At 51.8% G+C, this 26,135-nt stretch overlaps 1 protein-coding gene across 2 annotated transcripts; it reads right to left on the reverse strand.

Annotated features, from left to right (window-relative positions):
* Positions 1-9,577: 9,577 nt before the first annotated feature.
* Positions 9,578-22,080, reverse strand: SOCS1 (suppressor of cytokine signaling 1). 2 transcript variants are annotated; one of them, XR_010023902.1, is made up of 2 exons: positions 21,982-22,080; positions 9,578-10,101 (listed from the first exon to the last, which is right to left on the reverse strand). XR_010023902.1 is itself a non-coding variant. In XM_063100734.1 (2 exons), exon 2 carries the CDS (start codon positions 21,367-21,369, stop codon positions 20,734-20,736), a length of 636 nt encoding a protein of 211 aa, XP_062956804.1. In that variant the 5' UTR covers positions 21,370-21,419; positions 21,982-22,080; the 3' UTR covers positions 20,358-20,733. The 2 variants fall into 2 exon arrangements, 1 of the variants encoding a protein (XP_062956804.1); XM_063100734.1 differs by lacking the exon at positions 9,578-10,101 and adding an exon at positions 20,358-21,419.
* Between the last annotated feature and the right edge of the window lie 4,055 nt (positions 22,081-26,135).

Here is a 26,135-nt window from a genome sequence, read left to right on the forward strand (position 1 = left end):
TCTACATCCAGCACAAAACCTGCCCAGAATGGGCGGGAGGATGTAGCCAATGAATGAATGACATTTCCTGCCCCTCCAGAAGGCCTGGCCTCTAACAAGTAGTTAACTGAGCGAGGTGGTCACAGCTGTCAACTAGCTGGGATCAGTTAGCTTCTGCTGTGTGCCAAACCACCCCAGAGCGAGTGGCTGAAAATATTTTATTATTGCTCATGGGTCTGAGGGCCAGCTGGGTGGCTCTCCTGGTCTGGGCAGGACCAGGCTGACCTTTGCTGGCTCACTCTTGCATCCACAGTCAGCTAATGGGGTGGCTCGGGCTGGCTGGTCCAGGAGGCCTCAGCTGGGAGGGGGTCCTCTGTGTTCCATGTGGCTTCTTGTCATCCAGCAGGCTAGCTCGGGCTTGCTCTCATGATGTTGCAGAGTCCTGAGAGAGCAGGTGGAAGCCACAGGCATTGGGAGGCCTAGGCTTGGGTCCTGCACGTCTCTGCCTCAACTTCATCTCCTGTCTATTGTCTACAGCAGCCAGATGCCAGGCGTGGGGATCTAGACTCGAGTTCTTGACAAGTAGCAAAGTCACATTGCCAAGGGCATGGTTACAGGGAGGGAGGGAGAGCTGGGACTGTTTTTTCAATCAACCTGACACACTCCCAGCACTCGTTCCATATCAATTAAGTACGTTCCAGTCCCTGGTCAGTGACTGTTTCAACAATGGGCGGTAACTCTGTTCTGCCAGTGGGACATGAGGAAAGCCTGCTGGGGGGTTTCTGGGAAAGGCTTCCTTGCTCCCAAGGGAGTGCAGGGAAAAAGAGTTTCTGTTCTTCTGAATGTGACGCCTGGAACTTCATTGGCCAGCCTGGAACCAGCCTCAGATGAAACCAACGCCGAGATGTCACAGCAGAGACATGGAAGGAATCTGGATTCATGGTGGCCTGGTGCAGATGCTGAATCAACCAGTCCAGAAGCCCACCCTGCCATTGGACTTCCTGGTGAACAAGAGATTACGTTTCTGGATCCTTTGAGCCAGTGTACTTCAGGGTTTCTGTTACTTGAACCCAAAGGCATCCTTAAGGATGCTCCTCACCTGTTTTTGGTTTCTGTGAGCCTCCTCTGCCTGAATGGGCCAGATCGGAACTTGGAGGCTCCAGACTTTAATTCTCAGTTATTCTGGAGGGCCCGAAGGGCAGCCCCCAACCTTCTGCCCTTTGTTTTATGGACAGGGACCACCACCCTGCCCACGGCACCAAGGACACTCAATACCAATGGCCAAACCAGCAGCCTCTATCCCAGATTCACCTGTGTTCTGGAGAGTTTTACACCTTTTTTCACTGTGCAACTCCGGCCAAGTCTCCCAACCTCTCCGAGCCATAGGCGGCTCTTCCATAAAATGAAGCAAACATATCAACCTTTGCATGGTTAACACTTAATGATAGCAATCTGGAAATATTTCAAACATTCTGTCAGGCCGTGAAAATTTGCATCCCTGCAGCTTTTTTTTTTTTTTTTTTTAATTTTATTTTGTCAATATACATTGTGGCTGATTATTGCTCCCCATCACCAAAACCTCCCTCCCTTCTCCCTCCCCCCCCAACAATGTCCTTTCTGTTTGCTTGTCGTATCAACTTCAAGTAATTGTGGTTGTTATATCTTCTCCCCCCCCCCGGTTTTGTGTGTGTGTGTGTGTGTGTGTGTGTGTGTGTGAATTTATTTATTAATTTTTAGCTCCCACCAATAAGTGAGAACATGTGGTATTTCTCTTTCTGTGCCTGACTTGTTTCACTTAATATAATTCTCTCGAGGTCCATCCATGTTGTTGCAAATGGCAGTATTTCATTCGTTTTTATAGCTGAGTAGTATTCCATTGTGTAGATGTACCACATTTTCCGTATCCACTCATCTGATGATGGACATTTGGGCTGGTTCCAACTCTTGGCTATTGTAAAGAGTGCTGCGATGAACATTGGGGAACAGGTATACCTTCGACTTGATGATTTCCATTCCTCTGGGTATATTCCCAACAGTGGGATAGCTGGGTCGTATGGTAGATCTATCTGCAATTGTTTGAGGAACCTCCATACCATTTTCCTCCTACCTTCACAATAATCATAATGACAGGAATAACAGCCAGCAATACTAAGTGCCGGACACACCACTGAGTGCTTTCTGTTCACCATCTCATTTACCTATTTTTTTGGCAGCTGACTAGTGAAGGGATCTGAGCCCTTGACCTCGGTGTTAGAACACTATCCTCTAACCAAAGAGCTAACCAGCCAGCCCCTCCACCTCATTTAACCCTCCCAGCAGCTCTCCGCTCAGAACTCCCCTATGCTCCCGGCTCATTCTGAACAAAAGCCTAAGGGGCTGGCCAGTTAGCTCAGTTGGTTAGAGCGTGGTGCTGATACCACCAAAGTCCAGGGTTCAATTCCTGTACTGGCCAGCTGCCAAAAAAAAAAAACAGCCTAACTCCTTTCAAAGATCAGCAGTCTCCACAGGATCTGATCTCGCTTCCATCCCTCTGACCTCTTCTCCTCTTCTTCACCCCCTCCCCGACACTGCACCAGCCACACCAGCTTCTTTCTTTGGCCATGCTAAGCACAGTCCTGCCTCAGGGCCTTTGCACCTGCTCTTTCCCCTGCCTGGAATGCTCTTTCCATGGCCAAATGGGTAGCTCACTCTCCTGCTTTAGTCCCTGCTTCTCAGAGAGGCCTCCCCTGACCACTCAAATAAAATCGCAGCCCATACCTGTCATCTCCTAGCCCCCGCCAGCTTTGTCTTACTCCACAGTGCTCACTTCCGTCTGACATGCTGTCTCACATGTTTATTGGTTACGGTTTTTCTCTCCCCCTGCTAGACTGTAAGTACTTGAGGGCAGGGGACTTGGTCTGTTTTGTTCACTGCCAGGAACCCAGATCCAGGAAGAATGCCTGGCACATAGTAGGTGTTCAGTAAATGTTTGTTGAGTGAATGAACAAATATATGCCCCTATGAGGGGCATACTAGTGTTGTTCCCATTTTCCATCTGGGATGCACGAGCTCAGGAAGGGGGTCACACAGCACAGGATCATGCTAGGACTCTAACTCAGAGCTGGCAAATTCTAGGCCTTGAGCTGCGGGACCAGGACTCCCCAGAACCTGCCTCAGATCAGCCCCCATCCCCTTTATGGTCTGTGCTCCTGTATCTGTCAGAAGAGGCCTGATGCAGGGCTAGACTCCAGAAAGCCCTTCCTGTTGGCACCTGTGAAGCCTCATGTGTCCTCTGTTGGTGGCATGTAACAGGGAGAGCCCTGGAGGCTTGGAGCAGGACCAGGAGACACCCAGGTGGGCAAAGGTCTTTCTGAGGAGGAAGCAGGTGACAGGAGGGAGTCCTGAGGAGTGAGATCAGCCCTGGGAAGAACAGAGTCCTTCACAGTTTCAGGGGTCAGAGTCAACCCAAGGTTGAATCAGGCCCACAGACTCTCCCTGAGCTCCGAGTCCCTCTTGTTTGGGCTTTAGGTCCCAGAGATGATCCAGACCTCGGTATTAGAGTGAGGGACAGGTGCATGGTAGGTTCTTCAAGGGGTGCTATTCTAATTTCATTTCAGCCCTATTCTGGTCTTTCTGGTGGGCAGTGTCTCCCCATTTCACAGATGTGGAAACAGGCTCAAAGAGGTTAAGGGATCTTGGCAAGCCAAGGTCACTTGGCTAGGAAGAAATACATTGGGGTGGGTGACAATGCTAATAGTAATGTGACTCCCAAGGCTAGGTCATAAAAGACATGGGGTTTCTGCCCTGCCCCCTCTTGGTTCACTTGCTCTGGGGGAAGCCAGATGCCATGTTGTGAGGACACTCCAGTAGCCCTGCGGTGAGGCTCTCTTAGTAAGGAACTGAGGCCTCCAGCCAACAGCCATGAGAGTGAGCCTCTGTGGACATGGGTCCTCCAGCCCTTGTCAAGCCATCAGATGACAGCAGCACCTGCTGATATCTTAACTGCAACCTCAGGGGAGACCCTGAGCCAGAGCCACCCAGAGAAGCCACCCCCAAATTCCTGACCCACAGAAACTGTGTGAGATAATAAATAATTATTGTTTTAAGCTGTTAACGTTAGTTTTCTATTGCTGCACGACAAATTACCACAAACTGAGTGGCTGAAGACAGCACACGTATTCTTACAGTTTTTTGCCAGTCAGAAGTCTGGTACAACATGGCTGGGTCTCAGTGGCTGCACTCAAGGAGTCAGCTAGTGTTACAGTTCCCAACTGGAGGCTCTGGGGGAAAATCCACTTGCAAGTTCATTCTTGATTTTGGCAAAATTCCGTTCCTGTGGTTTGGAGGACTGAGATTCCCTGTTTCCTTGTCGGATGTCAGCTGAGAGCTTCTCTCTGCTCTAGAGGCCACCTATGTTTCTTGACACATGACTCCCTCCACTTTTCAATCCAGCAATGGTGTAGCAAACTTTTCCTGTGCCTCAGACCTCTGACTTCTTCTGACACCAGCCCATGTGATTAAATTAGGTCCCCTGGATAATCTCCCTTTTATAAAATCAGCTGTGTTGTATAACATAACCAAATCACTGGAGCAAAATCCATCATATACACAGCCTCGGGATTGTGCACAGTGGGGGTAGATGATGGGGGCTCTTTTAGAATCCCACCTACCATAGCCACTATGGGTGGGGTAACTTGTTACGCAGAATAACTAACTAATGCAGTGGTCAGTGAGCTGTCCTGGTATGGAAGCTCACGCCCTTTGGTTGCAGGAATTTTTTGGTAGACTATCTTTGATCATTCCTCCCCTCCATTTTCACTGTTCTCTCTTAACCAACTTTGAATTGGAAGTTGTATCTTGTAGAAGAATCCCCTCATTTTGTCATCTTCTCTCTCATATTTTCCATCTTTTTGTCCTTCTGGGAGATTTCCGCAATCTTCTCTTCCAATGTGTGTATTGACGTTTCTATTTCTGCTACTATCTTCCTAGTTCTTTCTTGATTTCTGAGTGTGCCTTTCCACAGCATCTCGTTCTGGCTTCACAGATGTAACATCTTTCATTTCTTCAGGCGCTTTTTGTTTTCGGGAAGGTTTTTGCTACTCTCCGCACTGGCTCTGTTTCCTTGGAGTTCTTTTGCTCTGTTGCTTTTGCTCTCCGACTTTCATCTTACACGCCTTCCCAGGTGTTCAATAACCCTTGGGTATGAGTTCACATAGAAGAGCGGGAAACTGAAAAGGTCCTCAGAAGCTCCAAGGACATGTGGACCAGTGAGGCTAGTCTAGGTGACCGTGCGGGATCTGGCTGTCATTGTAGGATCCCAAAATGAGAGGCTGAAGTGTCTTCTGCTGAGAGGATCCCTCCAGCCTCCTGTGTGGGAGGAAAGCAGGCTGCCAGCTTCTGGGGAGTAAGAGAGGATGGGGAGACGGGCGTCTTTCTGATGAGCATGTGGCCTTTCCCTGTGCCACTTGTTTCAGGACTGACCCATCCTCAATTCAACCTGCTGTTTTTATTTAGATAGCTTATTTATTTATTTATTTATTTATTTATTTGGGGCATCTGGCCGCCGGTACAGGGATCAAACCCATGACCTTGGTGTTATCAGCACCATACTCTAAGCAACTGAGCTAACCAGCCAGCCTAGATGGTGTATTTATTAAAGGTGCTGATATAGATTGGAGGGCTGATGGCACATGATGCCAGGTGATGGGGTATAAAAATGAACCAGATATGCTCTGCCACCAAGTTTGAAGACCTACTAATTACTGAGCACCTACTATGTGCCAGGCACTGAGTATGAATCAGGGTTCCCAGGGAACATTTGGCCATGTCTGGAGACATTTTTGGTGTCACAAATAGGGTTAGCAGTGGGTACTACTGGCTTCTAGGGGGTAGAGGCCAGGGAAGCTGCTAAACCTCCTGCAATGCACAGGACAGTCCCTCACAACAGAGGATTACCCAGCCCTGAATGTCAGTAGTGCCAAGGTCAATCAAGCCTGCTCTAGAATGATGAATCACAAGTTCCTTGACTTTATGGGAAAGGAGCAAAGAATTTCTGGTCCTAGCACCTACTATGTGCCAGGGGTGGCAGGAAGCTCTTTGCTCTCACAGCAGCCCTGTGGCCTAGGGGTTCTCAGTCCCCTTTGCCGGATGGGGCCTCTGAGGCTGAGCCAGCTACAAGGAGGGGTGACAGGGGTGAACCACTCTGCTCGTGGCCCATTCCAGGTATCTCGGATGAGGGGGCTGCAAATGTTCACCTTCCTGCCTAACCCCCTTCGCCCTCTTCAGCCTCTGGGGGAGAGCTGGGGTGGCAAAAGCTGTTGGGGTGCCAGCCAGCCCAGACCTGTGGCCCTGCCTGACGTTGGTCCCCACCAAGCCATGTGATGAGACCAGGCCACAAGAAAGAGGTTTCAACAAGCGTTATCGCTTCCTGGAACTCCGACTCGGTGACTTCCCCGAAGACCGGCTGTGCCTGGCAGGCGGGCTGTGCACAGTGGGGATCCAGCCGCCCCTTTCCTCCTGCGCGGCCTCCACAGCTGCCACCTCCATCTCCGTCCGACTACCTGGAAACACTCCGCCCTCCAGGCCTGGTGCTGCTTGGGCTGGAGTGTCGGTTCAGTAACCCCTGCAAGAGCAGCAGGGCTAAGGCTGGTCCAGAGGGTCCTCCCACCGGCTCCCAGGGTGCTCAGGCTGGGTGGACCAGGCCAGGACCCCCAGGTGCCCAGAAACCTCCCTTTCTCCTCTCTGCCCCTGAACAAGCCCCTCAGGGCAATTGGCAATCAGGCTTGGCACAGATTTGCCTCAGTGTTACTCTGAGAGAAATGGATGCAAATCTCCCACCCCATTTCATCTGGCCCACCAGACGGGCCACTTGGCAGGCAGGCACATGATTTCTGTTTCTGTTTCTGGCTGGATGGGACCTACAAATCCAGAGGGGCTGAAAAGATCCCGCTTTGGCGGAGGTGGGGCAGTTCAGAAACTTAGATTCTTGGATGCCATCATCTCTGGTGACTGCGATGACTCGGGAATAAGTCACTTCCTCAACTCCTCAGTTCACAGAAACCTGAGCTATAAATATACATCGGGTGGCGATGGGTCGGGGCAGCGGGTGTGGGAGGAGACCAAGGGAGATGGGGAGTGAAGAGAGGGACCTAGGACAGAATCTGAATCCTCTGAGAAGGCAGAAGCTGCCAGGCCCTGCCCATGGGGTTTCCTTAACCTGCTATTGGGAAGGAAAGACCTTGAGGCATATGACCTCTCTGGGCCTCAGTCTCCTCATCTATAAAATGAAGATGAGGGCTGGTCGGCTTGCTACGTGGTTAGAGCGAGCTGCTGTTAACACCAAGGTCCAGGATTCAAACCCCTGTACCAGCCAGCCACCAAAAAAAAAAAAAAAAAGATGATGGATGATGTTAAGTTGAACCATATGAAATTGCCAACACTCTCATGTTTTTGACCTACAAAATCAGCAATGATGTAGGATTCAGCCAAACACAATCTACCCAGAAGACTGTTTTAAGAATTAGATGAGACACCATGAAGTGCTTAGCACGGTGCGTGCATAAAATAAGTGCTCAATAAAGACTAGTCCTTACGTTGTATAATTATACATACCTTGTAGCTCCTATCTAATAACACATCATCAGTGATAATAATGGCACTAAACGTTGCTTGTTTCACCCGATCTCCCCTTGTCAAACCCAGAGCAGCTTCCATTTACTGAGCACGTACCGTGTGCCAGGACAGGTGCAAGCGTTCTTCATTCAGTCATCAACACTCGTTGTCGCCCGTGAGCATGAGCCTTGTGCAGGCACAAGGTACATAAGCCAACGTGGTCTCTTTGTGGTCACTTTTCATTCTGCTCGTTCTTGCTGGGAAGGTCCTGGGGCCAGATTAACTTGTGTGAGCCACACAGTACTCATAGCTAATCCTGAGCTTCTATCCAACTATAGTATTAAGACCAGAAGTCACACTGTATTGGGACAATTGATTTTGTTAACCCCGAGTTGGACTTTACATTAATGTCTTAAATTTCACTTTTGTATCCACTCCATGTCCTAATCTAGGGTTCCTTTGGGATCCTGACTCTGTTGCCCAGTGCATTCACCCTCCTTGCAATAAGTAGGTTGTCTGGCTTCTTATGGAAGAATCTAGGGAGGTAGATGGGAGGCACAACCGAGGGTAGAGCTCTGTGGCACACCACCCAAGACTGCTCAAACCAGCTGCACGCATGTGTGTATATGTGTGTGCAAAACAGTTTGCGAAGTCAGAGACTCAGCCTGGATATTGATGCTTCTGTCTGGCTTCAGACCTCACTGAAGCCTAATTTTGGCTTTGCCACGTGCTAACTGTGTGACCCTGAGTACATTGTTTCACTTCTGGGGGTCTCACTTTCCTCATCTGAGAAATGGGGTTAATAACAGTCCTCCCTCTCCAGGGTCATAGGAGGGATTAACTGAGAGCATGTACATGAAGCCCCTGGCAGTGCCCAGCACACACTCGAGCAGGAGGCACAAAGCGTTTCCGCAACAGATAGATCCTGGAAAGGTAAGCAGTGGCGTGTCCCTGGTGCGACAATTGTGCTGAGGCAGGAGTGTGGCAAGGCTGTCCTTCGGGGACTGGAGCACCATGTCACTGCACGGGCTCCTCGGAGAGTTAGCCTCCCTCCTCCCACCTCATCTCACGGTGCCAACCAGCGACCTCTTCCCTCCCTGCCCAGGGATTTGGGGCCCCCGACCACAGTGATTTCCCATCTCTGAGCCTCAGTTTCCCATTCATGAAAAAGGAACAAAACCTCAGGGTATGTTTGAGAGCATTCAGTGAAATGAAGTAATCACAAAGTCAACACTGTGTCCCTTCCCAGTCCCCACTGGGCCTCGGCTTCCACGCTGACCAAATGGGTATAGTGTTCTTACTTTGTCAACCTGGAAGGATGCTCATGAAATGCTAAATGGAAAAAAGTGGGTTAGAATATGGGTCCTAAGGAATGGTGTCTCCTTTTAAAAAAAAAAAAAATTTTTTTTGTATTTGTGGAAATCAGGTTGGAAACATATATATGTATATATATATGAAGGGTCTTAAAAAATTCATGGAAAGATTTGTATTATCATTTGATTCTATTTCTCCATGAAGTTTTTGAAGTATCCTCATATATACACATATGTGAGGGGGTCTTCAAAAAATTCAAGGAAAGATTCATATTATCTTTTAATTCTATCCCCATGAACTTGTTGAAGTAACTGCATGTATGTGTGTGTATATATATATATAAATTCATAATATATATACATTATGTATATGTAATGTATGTAATACTAACATTATTGGTAGGTTCTTTAAAAATTTTTTTAAATACAAATGTGGAAATTAAAAAATAATGCCAGGGCGGGCAGGTTAGCTGAGTTGGTTAGAGTGCAGTGTTATAACAACAAGGTCAAGGGCTTGGATCCCCATACTGGCCAGCTGCCAAAAAAAATAATAATAACGTGGACCGGTGCAAGATGTTGGTAGTCGGGGAGGCTGTGAATGTTGGGGGAAGGGGTATATGGGAACTTTGTACTTTCCACTCATTTTGAGGTGAACCTAAAAAAGTCTGTTTTATAAAAAAAAAAAAATGGGAGGAAAATTTTAAAAATAATAATAATGTGGAATCTTTTTTTTTTTTTAAGGAAAAAATAACTTTTAAAAGCAACCGTGAATCAGGAAGTGTGAAATGGTAGGGGCACCACGTTCCTGTTGCTCTCTCAAGTGTTTCTGTACACAGACATCAGCAAGAGAAGCCATCACCACAGGCCCCAGCTCCTGGCAAAACTTGTCTTGGCTCTTCCACACTGGAAGATGGTTTTGTCTCTTCTTAAGACACGTCTCCATTTCACCCTCTCGCCCTTCATTCCAGCCAAACCTGACTGCTGACCCCTGCAGCTCTTCAAACTCTGATTACCCAGGACTCTTTGGTTGCAAGTGACAGAAACATAACTCAGACAAGCATAAGAAAGAAAGAAACATGGTACATAAACCAGGGAAGTCCAGAGGTGGATTTCAGGCTCGGCTGGATGCAGGAGCTCACACAATGCATCAGGACTCTGTCTTGTGCTCTTTCTCTTCCACTCTCTTGACAACAGTGTGCACATTGGCTGCCAGCTGGCCCTGATTTAGAGGAAAGAGTTCTCGTTAGTTTCAGCAGAAAAGTGCCAGAAAGGATTCTGATTGGTCCAGCCTAGATCATGTGCCTACCTTGAATCAGGGCATGGGGGACTCTGATTGGCTGGGTGTGGTCCACACCCACCTGAACCATGGTTGACAGCCCTTTCATGACCATACAGCATGGGGGCAGACAGTTCCCTGAGAGCAAAGGTCTAGCTCACAGCAAACAGCAGATGGTTCCTGCTTTCCAGCCTCCAAGCCTTTGTACTTGCTGTCCCCTCCACCTCCTTAGAATGAGGGACAGAGACTGTCAGCTCAGATCTGTGTTCTCAGGGTCCGGATGCTTCACGTAGAGGAAGGAAAATGCACTTAGAATCCAACAAACCTGGGTGTGTGCCCTGTGACCTAGGCAGGTTGCTTTACCTCTCCGAGCCATATTTCCCCTCCCAACCGTGTCTCCCCACAGGATAGTGCCAAGGATTTAAATGGGGCACTGTGGGTAGAGTGGGAGCAGCCCAGAGCCTGGTCCAGACAGGACAGCCATGATGAGGATCTGGGGTGCTGCTTGAGCTCCATTGAGGGAGGTAAGTAGGCACACGGGCTGCGCTTAGATCTCCACTCCAGCTATACAGTCTGGAGTAAATAAATCATTACACCTCTCCTAGCCTCAGTTTCTTCACTGCAAAAAAGTAGACATGCCAATTTTAGGAGCAGTGATACAGATGATGGGAGATAATACGGGTCAGTTTCAAAAGACCACACCTCCAGATCTTTACTGATGCTGTCCCCTCTGCCTGAGATGTCCTTCCCCACTGAGGCTGCTGGGGTGAACTCCTCCCACTCATGCTTGAAGACTCAGATGGTGATCCTTCTAGGGTGCCTCCTCTGACTCCACATCTCCCACCCTCTTCCCCACAATTCCTGGGTCTAATTAGCCATGCCCCTACCGAGGCCTGGATCAGGTGATACTGAAAACATGCTTAAGTCCTTTTTCTCCTAATTCTGTGAACAGCTCAGATTTATCTGTTCCCCCCACACTGGCATGCAGGAGGCACTGAATAAATATTGCAGAGTGAATGTACAACGTCTAAGCTTTCTGGGGGTCACCCAGTTCCAGCACAGGCTTCTGGCCTTGTCTCTGCTGGCAGTGTGGCAAGAGCCAAGAGGAAAGGGTGTTGGGGTGGGGGAGGAGTGGCTTCTGCCACCAGGAGCACAGGCGGCTGATTTCTAAGAAACCAGCCGAGGGACAAGGGCAAGGAGTGCTTGGGCTGCTTTTACTTTCAGTTCTCTGGGGCTGGAGTGGAGCAGGACGATGTTCTTGGTTGGGAGGGGAAGGTGTTGCAGGCATGTGTCCCAGGGTCAAAGACACAGCCACCACTGCAGGACAAGGACCAGCCAGGCCTGGAGTCCAGAGAGGTCACAAGGGTGGGCACAGTGGGCTGGAAGCTTCCCAGGCAGGAGGCTGTATCTAAGGGCCTCCAACCTGTCTCAGCCACCAGTGCCACCCTTCACTCCTGTGCCCTTGGCTTTTTACATGCCTTGGATTATTCATTCACTCACTCACTCATTCATTCATTCATTCACCCATCCATGTGTCCTTCCTTCTGTCGATTTTTTTTCTTTCCCTCCTTCTTTTTCTTCTCATCTTTCCTCCACCCTCCCCTTCTCTCCTCTCCTGTCTCTCTCTTGTTCTTTCTCTCTCCATCCATTTCTTTTTCTTTTTTGGCAGCTGGCCAGTACGGGGATCGGAACCCTTGACCTTGGTGTTACAACACTGTGCTCAAAACAGCTGAGCTAACTGGCCAGCCCCACGTCCATTTCTGGCTTTCTCACTCCCTCTCTCTGACTGTCCACCTCCTGGCTTCCCTCTCCCCTCTCTCCAGCCCTCTGTCTCCTTTTCCCCATCTGTCTCTTTCACTTTCTTTTCTTTGTCCAGCATTCCTCAAACTTCATCATTCACCTGAGACAATTTTCTTACTACCTCTTTTTAACCAAATGCCCTGCCCGCCTCTCCCCATCACCCCACAACTTTTAAAAAATCTAAATACCTATTTTAGTGTTGTTTCAGGCAATAACAGCCCTAACATCTTAGATTCGATGTAATAAATTTTCCCCTAATGCATATTGAAATAAACATGCAGCCATTAAGAGAATATTTGCCAGTCTTATGGAGCGGGGGGCACCCGTACCTCGGGGAAGGGCTGTGTTAGTGCCTCCTTTGCCCACGTGCCCTGGCCCCTCCTTCCCTCTGTCTCCACTGCTCCTCAGTTTAGCCCATCATCTGCATTCAATGTGGGATTGTTATCCAATCTCTAGAGAACTTTCTTTGCACCAGGCATGCTTCTAAGCCCATTACAGATATTAATGCAATTACTCCCCTTAACAGTCCTGGGAGGTAGCAACGATTACAATCCATGCTTAACAAATAGGAAAACCAAGGCACAGAGAGGTTAAGTAAACTTGCTTGTATCACAGAGAGGTTAAGCTAACAAGATGGTCCCTGACCTCCTGGTGCTCACAGTCTCAAAGAGCAAATTTCTTGGTAATCTCACAAGACTGTGAGATTTGACTGTGAGATTGACTGTGGACTTTGACAGAGGAATGAACAGGGCAGTGGGGCCCAACAGAGAGTCAAGGAAGGCTTCCTAGGGGAGGTGACGGCTGAGTTGGGTTTTGAAGGTTGAGAAGGAGTTTGCCAAGTGAAGAGGGAGGAAGCAAAACATCCAAGGCTTTCCACAGGGAGCTCAAAAGGCCTAGGGAACCATGAGAAATTGGGGCTGTTGGGAGCAGATGTGGGGTGTGACGGGAAGAACATGGGGCTGGAAATGTACATTACCGACAGATGATGAAGAGCTTTGAATCCCACGGGAAAGGGGTCCGATTTTACCATCCAGCAGTTAAGGGCGGCTAAAATGCTCTGGAGTCACCTTGCTTGGTTCAAATACTGCTCCCACTACTTTTACTAGCTGTGAGACTGTGGAAAAGTCTCACAGCTAGTGAGACTTAACCTCTCCTGGCCTCAGTGTCCTTGTCTGTAAAATTAGACAACGATGGTATCCACCTAGAAAGTGCTAGGTAAGGGGGAGTTGATAGAAATAGTTACTTGCAGTGGAGCTAAAGGGTGTGCGTGACTGGAGGTGTGAGGAGATCAAATTTGCAGTTTGGGGATCACACCCAATTCCCTCCTAATGCCTGCAAAGCTGGCCAGAGCTCACATCTCCAGTCCTCAGTATCCCCATCTTGAATCTAGTGAAGGGGGCCCACTTTAAGGCTCAAGTGTGCATTCCACCCCTGCCCTAGGGGACCCCGGCAGGCCCCTCCCAGCTGGACCTCAGGCAGTTTCACTTTGACCTAACTTCTGGGAACTGTAGCCTTTCCTGTCACCAGGCTAGCATGTTTTGGGGACTTGACAAAGGTGAGACAAATGGCACTGAGGCACCCAGGGCTGGGTACATCAGAGTTTCATTTTCAGTGGCCCAAGCTGGGGATGGCTGCAGGGACCCCTGACATAGGGACCAGCCTGTCCTGGGAACACTGTACCTGTCATTGAACATGACTCTGTGCTTAACAGTTTATAACTACTTCCCTTTAATCCTTCATACTCTGTGAGCTCTGGGTGCCTACCCCATTTCACAAGTGAGAAAACTGAGGCTCAGAGACAGGGAAGGGACTGCTTGACCACGATACACAGCTGCGCAGTGTTTTTCCCTGGGCATGGGACAACTGCCCTGGAGGGACTATAGGGGACGGTTTTAGGTGGAACATGGGGATATTTTTATAAAATATTGAGGTCCCCTCCCTCCTCTGTGAAATAGCGATTTCCTATTTTCATTCTCTTGTGGTCTTTCTGCTCAAGGGAAGAAGGTCTCATATTGGTTCTATTGTGTCTTAAACACCTCCCTAATATTTGCTAATATCCCTCTCTCTCTCTCTCTCTATTGCAAGCAAACACAGAGCAGACCTTCTGCTTAGCAGAGCAAGACACCAATATCCAGCTAGAACTTTCTAACATTGTTTGGCAATTACCTCTTTGTGGCACGTGATTCTGGCTTTCCGTGTACGGTAGTGATATATTTCCTTTGAAATAAAATTTACTTAAGGAAACCAAGTAACTTAATTTGAAGAAAATATTAACCAAGTAACAGAACAGCTGGAATTTGGATAGATCAGGCAAAAAAAATCATAAAAGTAGAGTTCCAGTAATGTTTGACAATCTCAGCTTAGACCTTAAAATTGGAGGAAGAGCTGTTAAATCAGGCTGCCTGTGTTGGAATCCACCCCCCCCCAACTCCACCCCTACCATGCACACACATCGGATTCTGCCAGCTACCTGCAGTGCGATGCTGGGCACTTTATTTAACTCTGTGTCTCAGTTACCTCATCTGCAAAATGAGATAATAATAAAAATAATAATTATTATACCTGTTTAATGCATGTGAGGATTAAATGGGATACCGTGCATGAATTACTTAGAACAACGCCTAGCATCTAGTGAGCATTTGACACAGGTGAGCTGGTAGCCACCACGGTATTAACAAGTGGCAAGCCAACAATGGCAGCAGGTCTGCCTGACTTCATGGCTATGCTAATTCAAATACATCTGGGCGCTAGCATGATACAAAATAATTATTATAATAATAGTTCCTATATTTGGGTGGTGATCCATTTTCTTTCCACTTATTTAATCCTCGAGACCTTTCTGAAGCACAGCAGAGTAGGTATAACTGAGTCTAAGCTTCGTTTTACAATTGAGGCCACTACAGTCACATAGTTGAGAATCAGGACTTGAACCCGGGTCCTAGGTGCCAGCCCTTTCTGCTCCTCCATGCTGCCTCCCAGAGTGAAATGCTGGTGAGGAGGGGCTTTCCGAGGCTGATTTACCCAGGCCTTGCCCCCTTATCTCCTTCATCATGCCTCTGATTGCCTCTCCCGGCTGCACCCAGGTATGTCTCACTACACAGGTCCCTGCAGTTCCCCAAGTAGGACCAGCCCTGAATATCACCCTCCCAGCCCTGCTCTTGCACAGGGTCCAGGTGTCTGGCTCATACCTTCCCTGTCCTTGCTCATCTCCATTTGCATCCATGGGCCCCACCAGCTGCCAGGGCTGCTGGCTGCCCCAGAGCCACACCCCAGGGTTCCTTCTGACCAAGCAGTGTTGGCAACTCTCCTAGGCTGAATTCTAATGCAGCTTTACAGGCAAGTTACCAGCCCACTGTCTCTCCTGGCTTCCTTAGCCTCAGAGCAGGCTGAGGGAGATGCTCTGAGCCCTGGCTGGTTCTGTGGCTCCCAACTTCCTCCAGGGTGGTCCTAGGTGTCAGAAAGGGAGTATGAACCAGTGGACCCTTGAGCATTGTAGTGGTAGTGAGATCAAGGGCTTTGGCGGCAGAAACACCTGCGCTCAAACTCTGGCTCTGCCATTTACATGCTGCAATGGGGGCAATGCCTCCGCCTTTCTGAGCCTCAGTTTCCTCACGACACAGCCTGGGCGAAGTGTTGGTATTCATTAGGTGCTCGATAAATGGCATTATTTTAAAACAGCAACAATGCGAGCATCAAGCAGGCAGCCGATCCCAATTATTGGACACCCATCACGTGTTATGCACTTTACAGGCATCCTTTTATTCAACTTCGCGTCAAGGAGAGCCAAGCTCACGTCCTGAGGGCTCGGCCATGGCAGGCGGGGAGGGTGGCGCGGTGATGTCATCAGCACATGTCACATGGCAGCAGCCTGAGAGCGCAGGAGACCTACTGGGCCCTGGGCGCCGGCGACAGCTAACCCAGCTTCACCTATACGAGCCACTTCACCTTGCAAGCGGCTGGCAGATGCCACCCATGAGGCTCAATGCATGGGAACAGCACGTGCAAAGGCCCAGAGGCCGCTGGGAGCGTAGTGAGTGTGGAGGGCGGACACCTGGGCCGGGGCCCCCTGCAGGCCTCTGGGTTTTCACGGGAAGTGGGCCTTCCCCAGAGCACTGGGGCAAGCCACTGGAGGGCTTGCTGAGGCATGGTGACACCAGACCGTGCCCTGAGTGTAGGGGATGGAAGGGGGCAGGGGGAGGCTGTATTGGGGCCATCCAGTCATTGTAGAGCTTGAAACCCAAGTTCACCGTGCGGTTGACAGGTGGCAGGGCCAGGACCAGGGTTGGGACAGTTGGAGCGCCTGCATTGTGCACTATTGTCCCTATGTGAATTTGCTTTTGTGAAAACTGCTCCCCTCTCTGAGATCCCTTGAAACCCAGCAGCCCCCCCAAATCAAGCCAAGCCCTCCATGTTATCCCTGAGCCCTGAGGAGGCTCTGGGTGATGGCAGTGGGAGGCTGGGGGAGGGGTCTGCCCGGGTGAAGAGGCTGCAAAGCAGGTGTCCAGGTGGCGCTGGTCACACACACCTGTGTCAGCCCCATCCGCCTCCTTTCAGGTCCTATGGGTCCTTCCCCAAAGTTGAGGCCAGTTCCACCCTACAAAGATGAGCATTGCCCCAAGAAGCCACTCACTGGAGTCTGGGGGACCATATCTTGGGGCTCTGTTCATACTCAGGCTTGGGGGCTGCTCATACCTGGAGTTTCTAACTAATGCCTGCCCCAGGGCCGGCCACTCTGGGCCTGGCCCACCCTGGATCCCAGCTTTCCACCAGGCAAGTCCTTTCTCTTGCTGTTAGCCTGATTGGCTAGAGCTGAGGGTTCTGGCCAAGAATGAGCTGCTCCCACCCCTGCTCCTGTCCCCCAAATATACACATAAGGCGGAAGCCTATGCCCATCTCACAAGGCTTCCCTGCCTCAGTCCAGGTCCACCCAGCAGACAGAGACCTGGTCACAAGCTAAATCAGGTCACCCCCAGGGCTCCCCATTCAAACTTCAAATCCACACTCCTTACCACAGCTGGCTGGCCCTGTGTGCTCTGGTCCCTGCCCACCCCTCCCACATCACGTCCCACCACTCTGCCTTCACTCAGTACCCTCAGCTCCGCCAGCCCTCCTGACTGAGGGCCTTGGCACTGGCTGTACCCTCTGCCTGGAATGCCCGGCTCCCATCTTTGCTTGGCTGGCTCCTTCCTGTCATTCCTGATACAATTTCAGTGTCACCTCAGAGGAGCCTTCTTGACTACCCACTGCCCAACCACCCTGTTGAGCACTGTCACTACATGGAATGTCCTTGTTTCTTTATTTCATATTTAGTTACTTACTGTCCAAAGCCCTGAATGTGAACTCCATGAGAGCAGGTAGCAGACTTTCTGTTTTGTTCATTCCTGTATCCTTTGAGCTTAGAATAATGCCTGGAACATAGTAGGTGCTCAGTCAATGTCCTCTGAACCTCAACCATCATTTATGGAGCACCTCATTATTCCAGGATGTATTTAGCACCCGCTTCATGCCAGGTTCTGTGCTAAGCACTTTATGTCCATTACCTCAGGGAAGACGCTCAGCTCTCTGCTTTGTGGGACAGTGACAGTACCGACTCAAGGTTGGGAGGATCAAGCGGGCTGAGGGGAGGCCTAGGAATACGCATTTTCACAGGATTCCTCCCTCTTCCCAACCCTCCCCCACTCTCTAAGAAACCTATCATGTTCAGAGCGGGATGGACTTGGTGCAAGTCCTAGCCATCACTTTTGAGCTGTGTGAACTTGAGTAGGTGACTGCACTTTCCTAGGCTCCCATTTCCTCATCTGTAAAATGGGGACCAGAGTCCCAAGCTCAGGGGTGGCACCCGCACACAGTCCTCCTCTTCCCAAAGAGCTGCTCCTTTCTCATTCTGCTCGCCCACACTGCCCCAGCTCACCCAGTCAGTGGGGAGGACACCTCAGCCACACCTGGGCCCGCAGCTCAGTCGCTCGCACATACAAACCCTCCTCTCACTTTTCATTCTTGTAAATTGACGTCAACACTGCTGAATCATGAAGCTGCACTTTGAGAGAGAATCTGCACCACTGAGGAAGCCACAAGGTGTGTGTGCACACACACACTCACACACACAAATACACATGCACACACACATGGCCTTTTCCCTTGCAGTGGTGTCTGCACAAGATTTCAGTCACATGGGGCCTGGAGTGCAGCTCCCAGGGGCTTTTGGGTTGCTGCATGTATGTTAGTATAGATTTTTAAAAATGGCTCATAAAGAAGGGGCCAGCTCTGGGGAGTGTGATCAAAGGGGCTTTATTCTTAACTGTTCTGCTTCAGATTTTATAAGGGGAATGCGTTTGTGCAATGAAAATACGATTTTTAAGCTTTTTCAGAGGAGGAAAATACCCTTAATATATTGTAAACTACCTGCTAATTCATCCCTCTTTAGATGAGGACCTGTTTCCTCATCTGTAAAATGGGAATGTTACTAGTACCCAAATCAGAAGGCTGAATGAGGGTTGAATGCTTTAAAATAGGTGATGAGGGGCTTGGAACAGTGCCTGCACGTAAGTGCCATATATAAAGTATTAGCAGCTGCTGCTGTGGGTATTATTGCAACCATGGTACCCAGCCTGTGAAGCAGTACTGAATGGGTTTGAAAAATCTGGCTCTACCACTCACTGTATGCCGTACTTTGCCTATCTGAGCCTGTTTCCCCATCTGTAAAATGGGGTAGGTTTCTAACTCAGGCTGGTTGTGAGGATTAAACAAGGTAGCACAGGGCCCAGCATACAGTAAATTGGTCACTGAGGGTCTGCAGTTATTACTAGTATGAGGCGGTCTTCAAAAAGTTCATGGAACGATTTGGATTATCTTTTAACTCTATTTTTTCCATGAACTTTTGGAAGTACCCTCATATTATATAACCTGATCTCCAACCTTCTTAGATTTTTCCCAGTTTCTTCAGATACTACCCCAGGGGGATAGGAGACAGGGAAAGAACAAGGACAGGACTGAGTTAATCCACACAGCAGAGAATGAAGGGCAAGGGGGAGATTTTTAAAAAAAAAAAAGAAAAAGCAGCGATTCCTTGGAGCTAGAGACAAGACATCATCCCCTTCCCTCCCACCCCACCTCATTAAAGGATGAAATTGCTGAAGCTCTCTCAGATCCTAAATTTCTTCTGGCCATTTTTACCCTGGAGACCTAGAACCTGTTTAAATCCCCAAGACAAGCCTGGGCCGTTCCAGCTCTCCACCATCAAGTTAATTTTATGCTGTACTTTCCCAGTCAGAAAGGTATTATTAGATATTAGGACACTCCATTATAAGCATGTTCAAGGCTGCACAGGGCCATTCAAACTCCAAAAGGTAAAGTGTGACGAGTCCACGAGGCTGCTTAATCCTAAACCTGAAAATGACTCAATTCACTGTGTGTTCGGCAGTGCAGCCCTGGAGTTCCCAGCACAGCCCATCTATCATGCCGGCTGCAGACACAGGAGTAGCCATAAAACCCGTGTCCTGTGTACTTTCTGGTGCTGAGGGTCAATCCCACAAACGTCCCGGAGCAACCCTTCCCTCCCCTGGCCCCTGAAAACACCACCTCCTCACTGATGCACAGAAGGCTGCCCAGTTTTAGAGGTAGAAGCTGAGCCCCAGGGAGGCAACGGGAATTGCCCAAAGCCGTCAGCCTGGCCCTCCTGCCACCACAGACCACAAAGCCTCTTTCTGGCTGCAAATGGTGTGTTCACTAAAAAGTACACAAGATAGAACAGGGCAGGGAGAGGGAAGTCAGACCCAGCCCTTCATCCTCATCCCGTCTAACAAGTGTCCCCCTGGACGCTGAGTTTGAGAATGTGCCACTCCTTCCAAAAACTTATTCAGCCCCCCCACCTCACCCCCACCCCCTTCCTGGAAGTAGTTGTGGTCATAGAACCAAAGAAGTTTCCTCTCTGTCATCCATCTCAAACAGATTCTGGGTGGACAGCCAAAAAAAAAAGAAGAAGCCTGAGTGTCTTTGACACAGAAATGGCCATGGGCAAATTTACCCATTACTGGGTTTTCTCTTCTGTAAAACGGGGATAAGAGCCTGTGCTTCCCGAGGCTGTCCCTCTCTAGGATGAAGTACATCTAAGCACGTAAACCACAGTGAGTGCTCAAACGTGAGCTGCCACCTTACCGGACACGCCAAATCTAGACCAACGGTGTCTCCCCCCAAAGTTGTGGGTGGAACCGTGCAGGGCTCCCTGCCGCAGAACCTGCCCTCCACACCACCTCCATCCCAACAGGTCAGTCCTAAGATCCCGCTCCCCTGGACCTGTTCAGAACCGAGGAAAATTTCTGACCAAAGCACACGCTCTAGAAACCTTCCTTAAAAAAAAAAAAAACTTTCATAATAAAGTTTATTACCTAAACTGGTTGTAAAAAATATAAAATAGGATTCTGCACAGCAGAAAAATAAAGCCAGAGACCCTCCCCCAACCCCTGGTTTGTGCAAAGATACTGGGTATATGTAAACATGAAGAGGTAGGAGGGCGAGTTCAGGTCCTGGCCCCAGATACAGTTAAGTTAAGCTACTACAACAACCAGGGGTACCCCGAGGGAGCACCAGGAGGGGGAGCACCCCCGCAAGAGGTGGAGAGGGGTCTGCGGCCTCGTCTCCAGCCGAGAGCGGGAGGCGCCAAGCCCCCCACACCCGCTCCCTCCAACGCAGGCGGAGAGGCAAAATAATAATAATTAACAATAGAAAATAACGAGGGTCCCCAGTTAATGCTGCGTGCACGGAGGCGGGCGCGGCCGGTCAGATCTGGAAGGGGAAGGAACTCAGGTAGTCGCGGAGGACGGGGTTGAGGGGTATGCGCGCCAGGTTCTCGCGGCCCACGGTGGCCACGATGCGCTGGCGGCACAGCTCCTGCAGCGGCCGCACGCGGCGCTGGCGCAGCGGGGCCCCCAGCATGCGGCGCGGCGCCGCCACGTAGTGCTCCAGCAGCTCGAAGAGGCAGTCGAAGCTCTCGCGGCTGCCGTCCAGGTGGAAGCGGCCGGCCTGGAAGTGCACGCGGATGCTCGTGGGGCCCGAGGCCATCTTCACGCTGAGGGCGAAAAAGCAGTTCCGCTGGCGGCTGTCGCGCACCAGGAAGGTGCCCACGGGCTCGGCGCGCAGCCTCTCGTGCGCCCCGTGCACGCTCAGGGGCCCCCAGTAGAAGCCGCAGGCGTCGAGGAGCGCGCTGGCGCGGGTGATGCGACGGTACTCGGCGTGCGAACGGAACGTGCGGAAGTGCGTGTCGCCGGGGGCCGGGGCCGGGGCCGCCGGGCAGGGCCGCGGGCGCGCGGGGGCCGCGGGCGAGGAGGAGGAAGAGGAGGAAGGCTCTGGCCGCCGTCGGGGCTCTGCTGCCGTGGAGATTGCATTATCGGCTGCCACCTGGTTGTGTGCTACCATCCTACACGAGGGGCCAGCTGGAGGGGTGGGCCATAGCGTCCGGGGGTGCGCTGATGGGGGAGACACAGGCAGTGAGCCAGGGCGGCGGGTGGGTCTGGGGCCGCGCGGCAACTTGGGCGGATGGTGCTCTAGGCTGAGCCCACCCTAAAGGGCGAGGGCCGAGCACCAAGTCCGCGCGGCCTCTTTGAGCCTCTGTGGGCTCATCTACAAAATGGGCTTTTCTGTCCGGAGCCTTCCCAGGAGGGTGGGGGGACTCTGTGGGGCGTAGTCTAGCCTCCTGAGCGCAGGGAGAGGGGGCGTGGAGAGAGGTGCCGGGAGAAGCCCGCCCGACTCCGGCCGTCCGGCCCTAAGCTCACCGCCCCGCGGCCGCCGCCTGCTGGCCAGGCCGGGGATTGGCGCCTGGTCGGGGCGATTTGGGCAAAAGCAGGAGAAAGGCTGCGCTGCGGGGACCCCGCGCGCGAGGGGCGGCCTGAGCGGCGCCGGCGAGGACCAGGGGCGTAGCGGCTGCGACCCCGCCACGCGGCGCCCCCCCACTAGGGCCTGCCCGATTCCCGGCTGGCCCGTCTGTTCCTCCCTTCTCCCTTCCGCCTCTTTGCCCAGTGCCCGGCTCACCTGGCGGCGGGGCGCGGGTCGCCGCGGGCGGGGCGGTAGGGGGCTCCGGGGCGGTCCGGGGCGGCTCTCGCGCATGCTCCGGGGCCGGGAGCCGTGCTGCTGCCACGGCCGCAGCTCGCTCTGCTCGGTACCCGCCCCTGCACCAGTCTTTAAAACCGGCTCGGAGGCGGGGCCCGGCGCCGCGGGGACCCGCCCCCGGGAGGCCCTGCCCACACCAGCGGCACTTTCGGTTTTGTTCTTTCCACGGTGGCGCCCGGCGGAGGCCGCCCGGGCTCTTGTTCCATTCTTCCCGGGACCCTCCCGGGGGAGGGTCTCTAACCCGACTGCGCCTCGCACCTGTCCCCGCACCTCTCCATCAAGGGGCTCTGGCCCCGCCCCTGAACCTGCTGGCCACTTTTCGGACCCGGCGACCCCACTTTTGCCCCCGCTACCTTTGGTCTCAGATTTCTGCAGCCAGGTACTTCAGCATTCTCTGAGGTGGCCCTGACACACCCCTCCTCGCCCGCTCCCCTCCTGGTGTCTCCACCTCCATCTGGGGCAGAGCTGTGTCCTCTTCCCCTGAGCCAGATCTCTCCAGGACGCCCCGGGAGGTCTTCCCCGACCCTGGGATCCCACTTGACCCCTATACCCCCTCCCAGCCCCGGCTTTGCCCACCGCAGACCCTAAGGCCCCCTCCTCAGTCCCCCGCGGGTCGCGGCCACGGACCCCTCGGGACTGCTTCCCCCGTCGGCCTCCCACTGGTAGTCCCCGGAGCCTCGGCCGGTCGGCCGGCCTCTGCCGCTGATCGTGTCTTGGGCTTCCCAGGAAGCGGCGGCCTGACCACAGGCTTCAGAGGAACCCTTCGGCGGTTCGGGAGGGGCGCCTCGAGTCGGGGCCCGAGTTCCTCGGAAACCGGGCGGGACCGGGCAAGGTCCCTAGGGGCCTCGACCCGCCTTCCGTGCGCTCCTACTACGCGACAGCTGGAGAAACTGAGGCCCGGAGGAATCTAAGATTTGCAGTGGATGGGGAGTCAGAACCCGGCTCCCACCTCCGTTTTCATTTTGGGGAGAGGAGCAGCTGGCACCTCCAAACACGCTTTGGTGCCCATTGAAAAAATGGTGCATTCTCAGATGTAATGATTTCAAAAATCTACTTTCCTGGCTCCCCTCTCCCCGCAACCCGCCCTTATAGATTTCCCCTCTTGCTGCTCCATCAAGCATCTGCCCTTCACAAGTCCTCCCTATCCGCTCCTCCCCCACTCCTCCACCCCCACCCCTTGGGCTTGGGATGGGAGGGTTGGTGGTCAGGGCTATAATTTGTACATGTATGTGAGATTTAATGATTCTGTTCGTAGTGGAAAACATGTGCTGGCTGCTATGTGTATTTTTGAATGACCACGGGTGGGGAGCCCCAGAGTCAGGAGGGGTCACACAAAATCCTTCAAAGGCTGGGGGCTTGGTGACTGGCCTCACACTGGCACACACTGCCCTCTACAGACAGCTCTCAGGCTGCAGCCCAGACAGGGCCCCTCTCCTTGAAGCCCATTGAGGGGTCCTTCCCTGGCCCCTAGATGCCTCAGTTCCCCCAGGCAGAGCCCGGGTCTCTGTGTTTCCTCCTGAACACAGGGTTGGCCCAGAACCAGCCCAGCGCCAGGAGACAGGAGCTGTGGTCATTCCAGAGATGTTGACTGAGCACCTGCTGTGGGGAGGAGGTGAGGCCACACCCTGTGGTGGGTGATGGATAAAATATAAAGTAGTGGTTAAAAGCTGAACTTAGGGACCCAGACCCAATTCCAACTCTGCAACTTTCTAACTTCTTGACCTTGAGCATGTAATGAACCTTTCTGCCTTGGTTTCTTCATCTACGAAGTGGGGATAATAAAACCTCTGTCAAACGGTTGTGGAGAGGATTAAATGAGTTATTACAGGTCAGGTGCTTAGAACAGCTCCTGGTGTTTAATAAGCACTCAGAAGGTGTTTGCTGCTGCTGTCATCGAGGGTGCCTGTAGGTGTGGAGCCCGCAGACGACTGGCTTCCTCCCTCATGTCCATTTTAGAAGCCCTCGCTCAAGGAGCACAGGCCAGAGAAGGAGGAGGCGAGCTTCTTGGGGGCGGACCAGGGCCACGTGGGTTCTCCTCACTACTACCAGTGAGAGTTACGCAGCTTTGGTTTCATTTTCTGAAGTCCTGAGTTCAAAATGAAACCAAATCCAGATGCCAAAAGGGAAAGAGAAATATGCTGATTGACCAGCATCTGCCTCCTGGAGGGCTGGGCGCCAGGCTTGCAGGAAGCCAGCTGCTTGGGGGCCTCATGTGGCCACTCCTCTGCCACCCCACCCCCCCAACCCCTGGAAAACGAGCTCTGGAAGTGTCATACGTGCAAAGCCCAGAATAAAGTGCCAGGCACAGCGTAAGTACTCAGCACAAGTGGTTTCTTGTCACAGGGCAGATGGGACAGCCCAGTGTCCACAGCTTGCTGGGGCTACAGCCAGACATATGGGATGGTTGTCCTCCCTGCATTGTCAGGCCTTAATAGCCCAGGAGTGAGGGGCCCAGCCAGCAGCTGGGGGGAGCCAAGATCCTGGCCCTGGAGTTCAGCTTCTCAGTTTCTCTTTCCAGCTTTGTCACACATTGCTGGGAAAACAGCCCCTGGTCAGGGCATGGAATCCTGAAAATACCCTTTGCCCCAGTGCTCCTGAACCCTCCTTTTCCTCTAACACATGGGTCAGCAAGTTTCCTGGGATAGTCTGTGCCCCTGGGAGCCCTGAGCTGTTGGACTTAGAGTGTGAATTCTGCTGTCTGCTGGTTTGGGTTTAAATCTGTCACTTCATAAGTATGTGGCCCGGGGCAAGCTTCTTAGCTTCTCTGTGCCTCGGTTTTCTTATCTGCAATATGGGGCTAGTAACATATGTATTTTACTCCTTCACTCTTCAGCAGGTATTTATTGAGTGACTAGTGTGTGCCAGGCACTGAGGACTCAGGGTCTTCAAGCAGACCCAGAGTAGAAGAATTCACATGGTCGTTTCAGATCATGCTAAGTGCTATGTAGGAAATAAACAGGGAGAAAGGGAGTGACTAGGTGTTTATGGAGTGAGATAAGGCAGTTAGGGAAAGCTTCTTGGAGGTGGTCATATTGGCATTGAGGTCTTTCTAAAAGTGGGATGAAGAGGACCCCCGGTGGAGAGAACAGCTAGTACAAAGGCCCTGCAGTGGGCGTGATGGGTGGGCGTGCTTGAGAATCAGAAAGGAGATGGGTGTAGTTGTTGTAGACACCGAGGGGGTGAGTGTGGGGATCAGGCCGAAGGCTGGTAGGGTTCTTATCAATCAGGCAGGGCCTTGTTGGGCAGTGGGAGTGGTTTGGATTTTACTGAGTACATAGGGCAGCCATTAAAGCCCAGGAGACACCATAAGATTGAGTGTGGGAAGAGCCCCCTGGCAGCTGACCATCCAGACAGCTGGGGCTTTAACCAAGATAAGCTGCAGTAAGGGCCACATGACATACCTCATGACTGTCTCTGGTGCCCTGGGATGTCCCTACACTAGCCCTGAAATGAGAGCAAAGACAGTCCTAAGGGAAAGCTGGGACATTCACGCTTTAGAGAAAGTATAGCTTGAGGAGTTCATGGCCTGAGATCTGGGGTCAGCCCTCACTCCCCGGGAAGCCCTGGAGAAGGAATCCCCATTGGCTGAGGCCCTGCTGTGGTCCAGGTGATAATTTCTTGGTATATGATCTTATTTAATCTTTCCCATGGTTCCGAGTTGGAATTTATGTGTTGCCATTTACCAGGTGAGGATGACACAACCCAGGGAGCTGGTAGAACTTAGCGAAGGTGTTTTGGGGAATCCTGGGGCTTTGCAGAACCTGGCTTGAAGGCCTCTGTCTGGAGAGGTTGCTTCATTGTGTGGGATGGAACCTGGTCCTTCCCGTTCCCACAGCAGGAAAGATTGTATGTGGGGGGCGGGGGGTGCAGTGCTGGGGGCACCCAAGTCCAAGGAGAAGGTCCAAAAGGCCAGCGAGTGATGACAGGAGCCAGTTGCTGGACTCCATAGTGACAACAGGCCAGAGGCTGGTGGCTCAGCAGTCCTGGGGAGACGATGCGACTCTTCCAGCAGGCCCATTGTCCCAGTGTAATTAGTGAAGAATGGAAAGACTAAGTCAGAGGTTATGTGAGGTAGC

This window comes from Cynocephalus volans, chromosome 6, assembly GCF_027409185.1.
Source record: "Cynocephalus volans isolate mCynVol1 chromosome 6, mCynVol1.pri, whole genome shotgun sequence".
Lineage (NCBI taxonomy): Eukaryota > Metazoa > Chordata > Mammalia > Dermoptera > Cynocephalidae > Cynocephalus > Cynocephalus volans.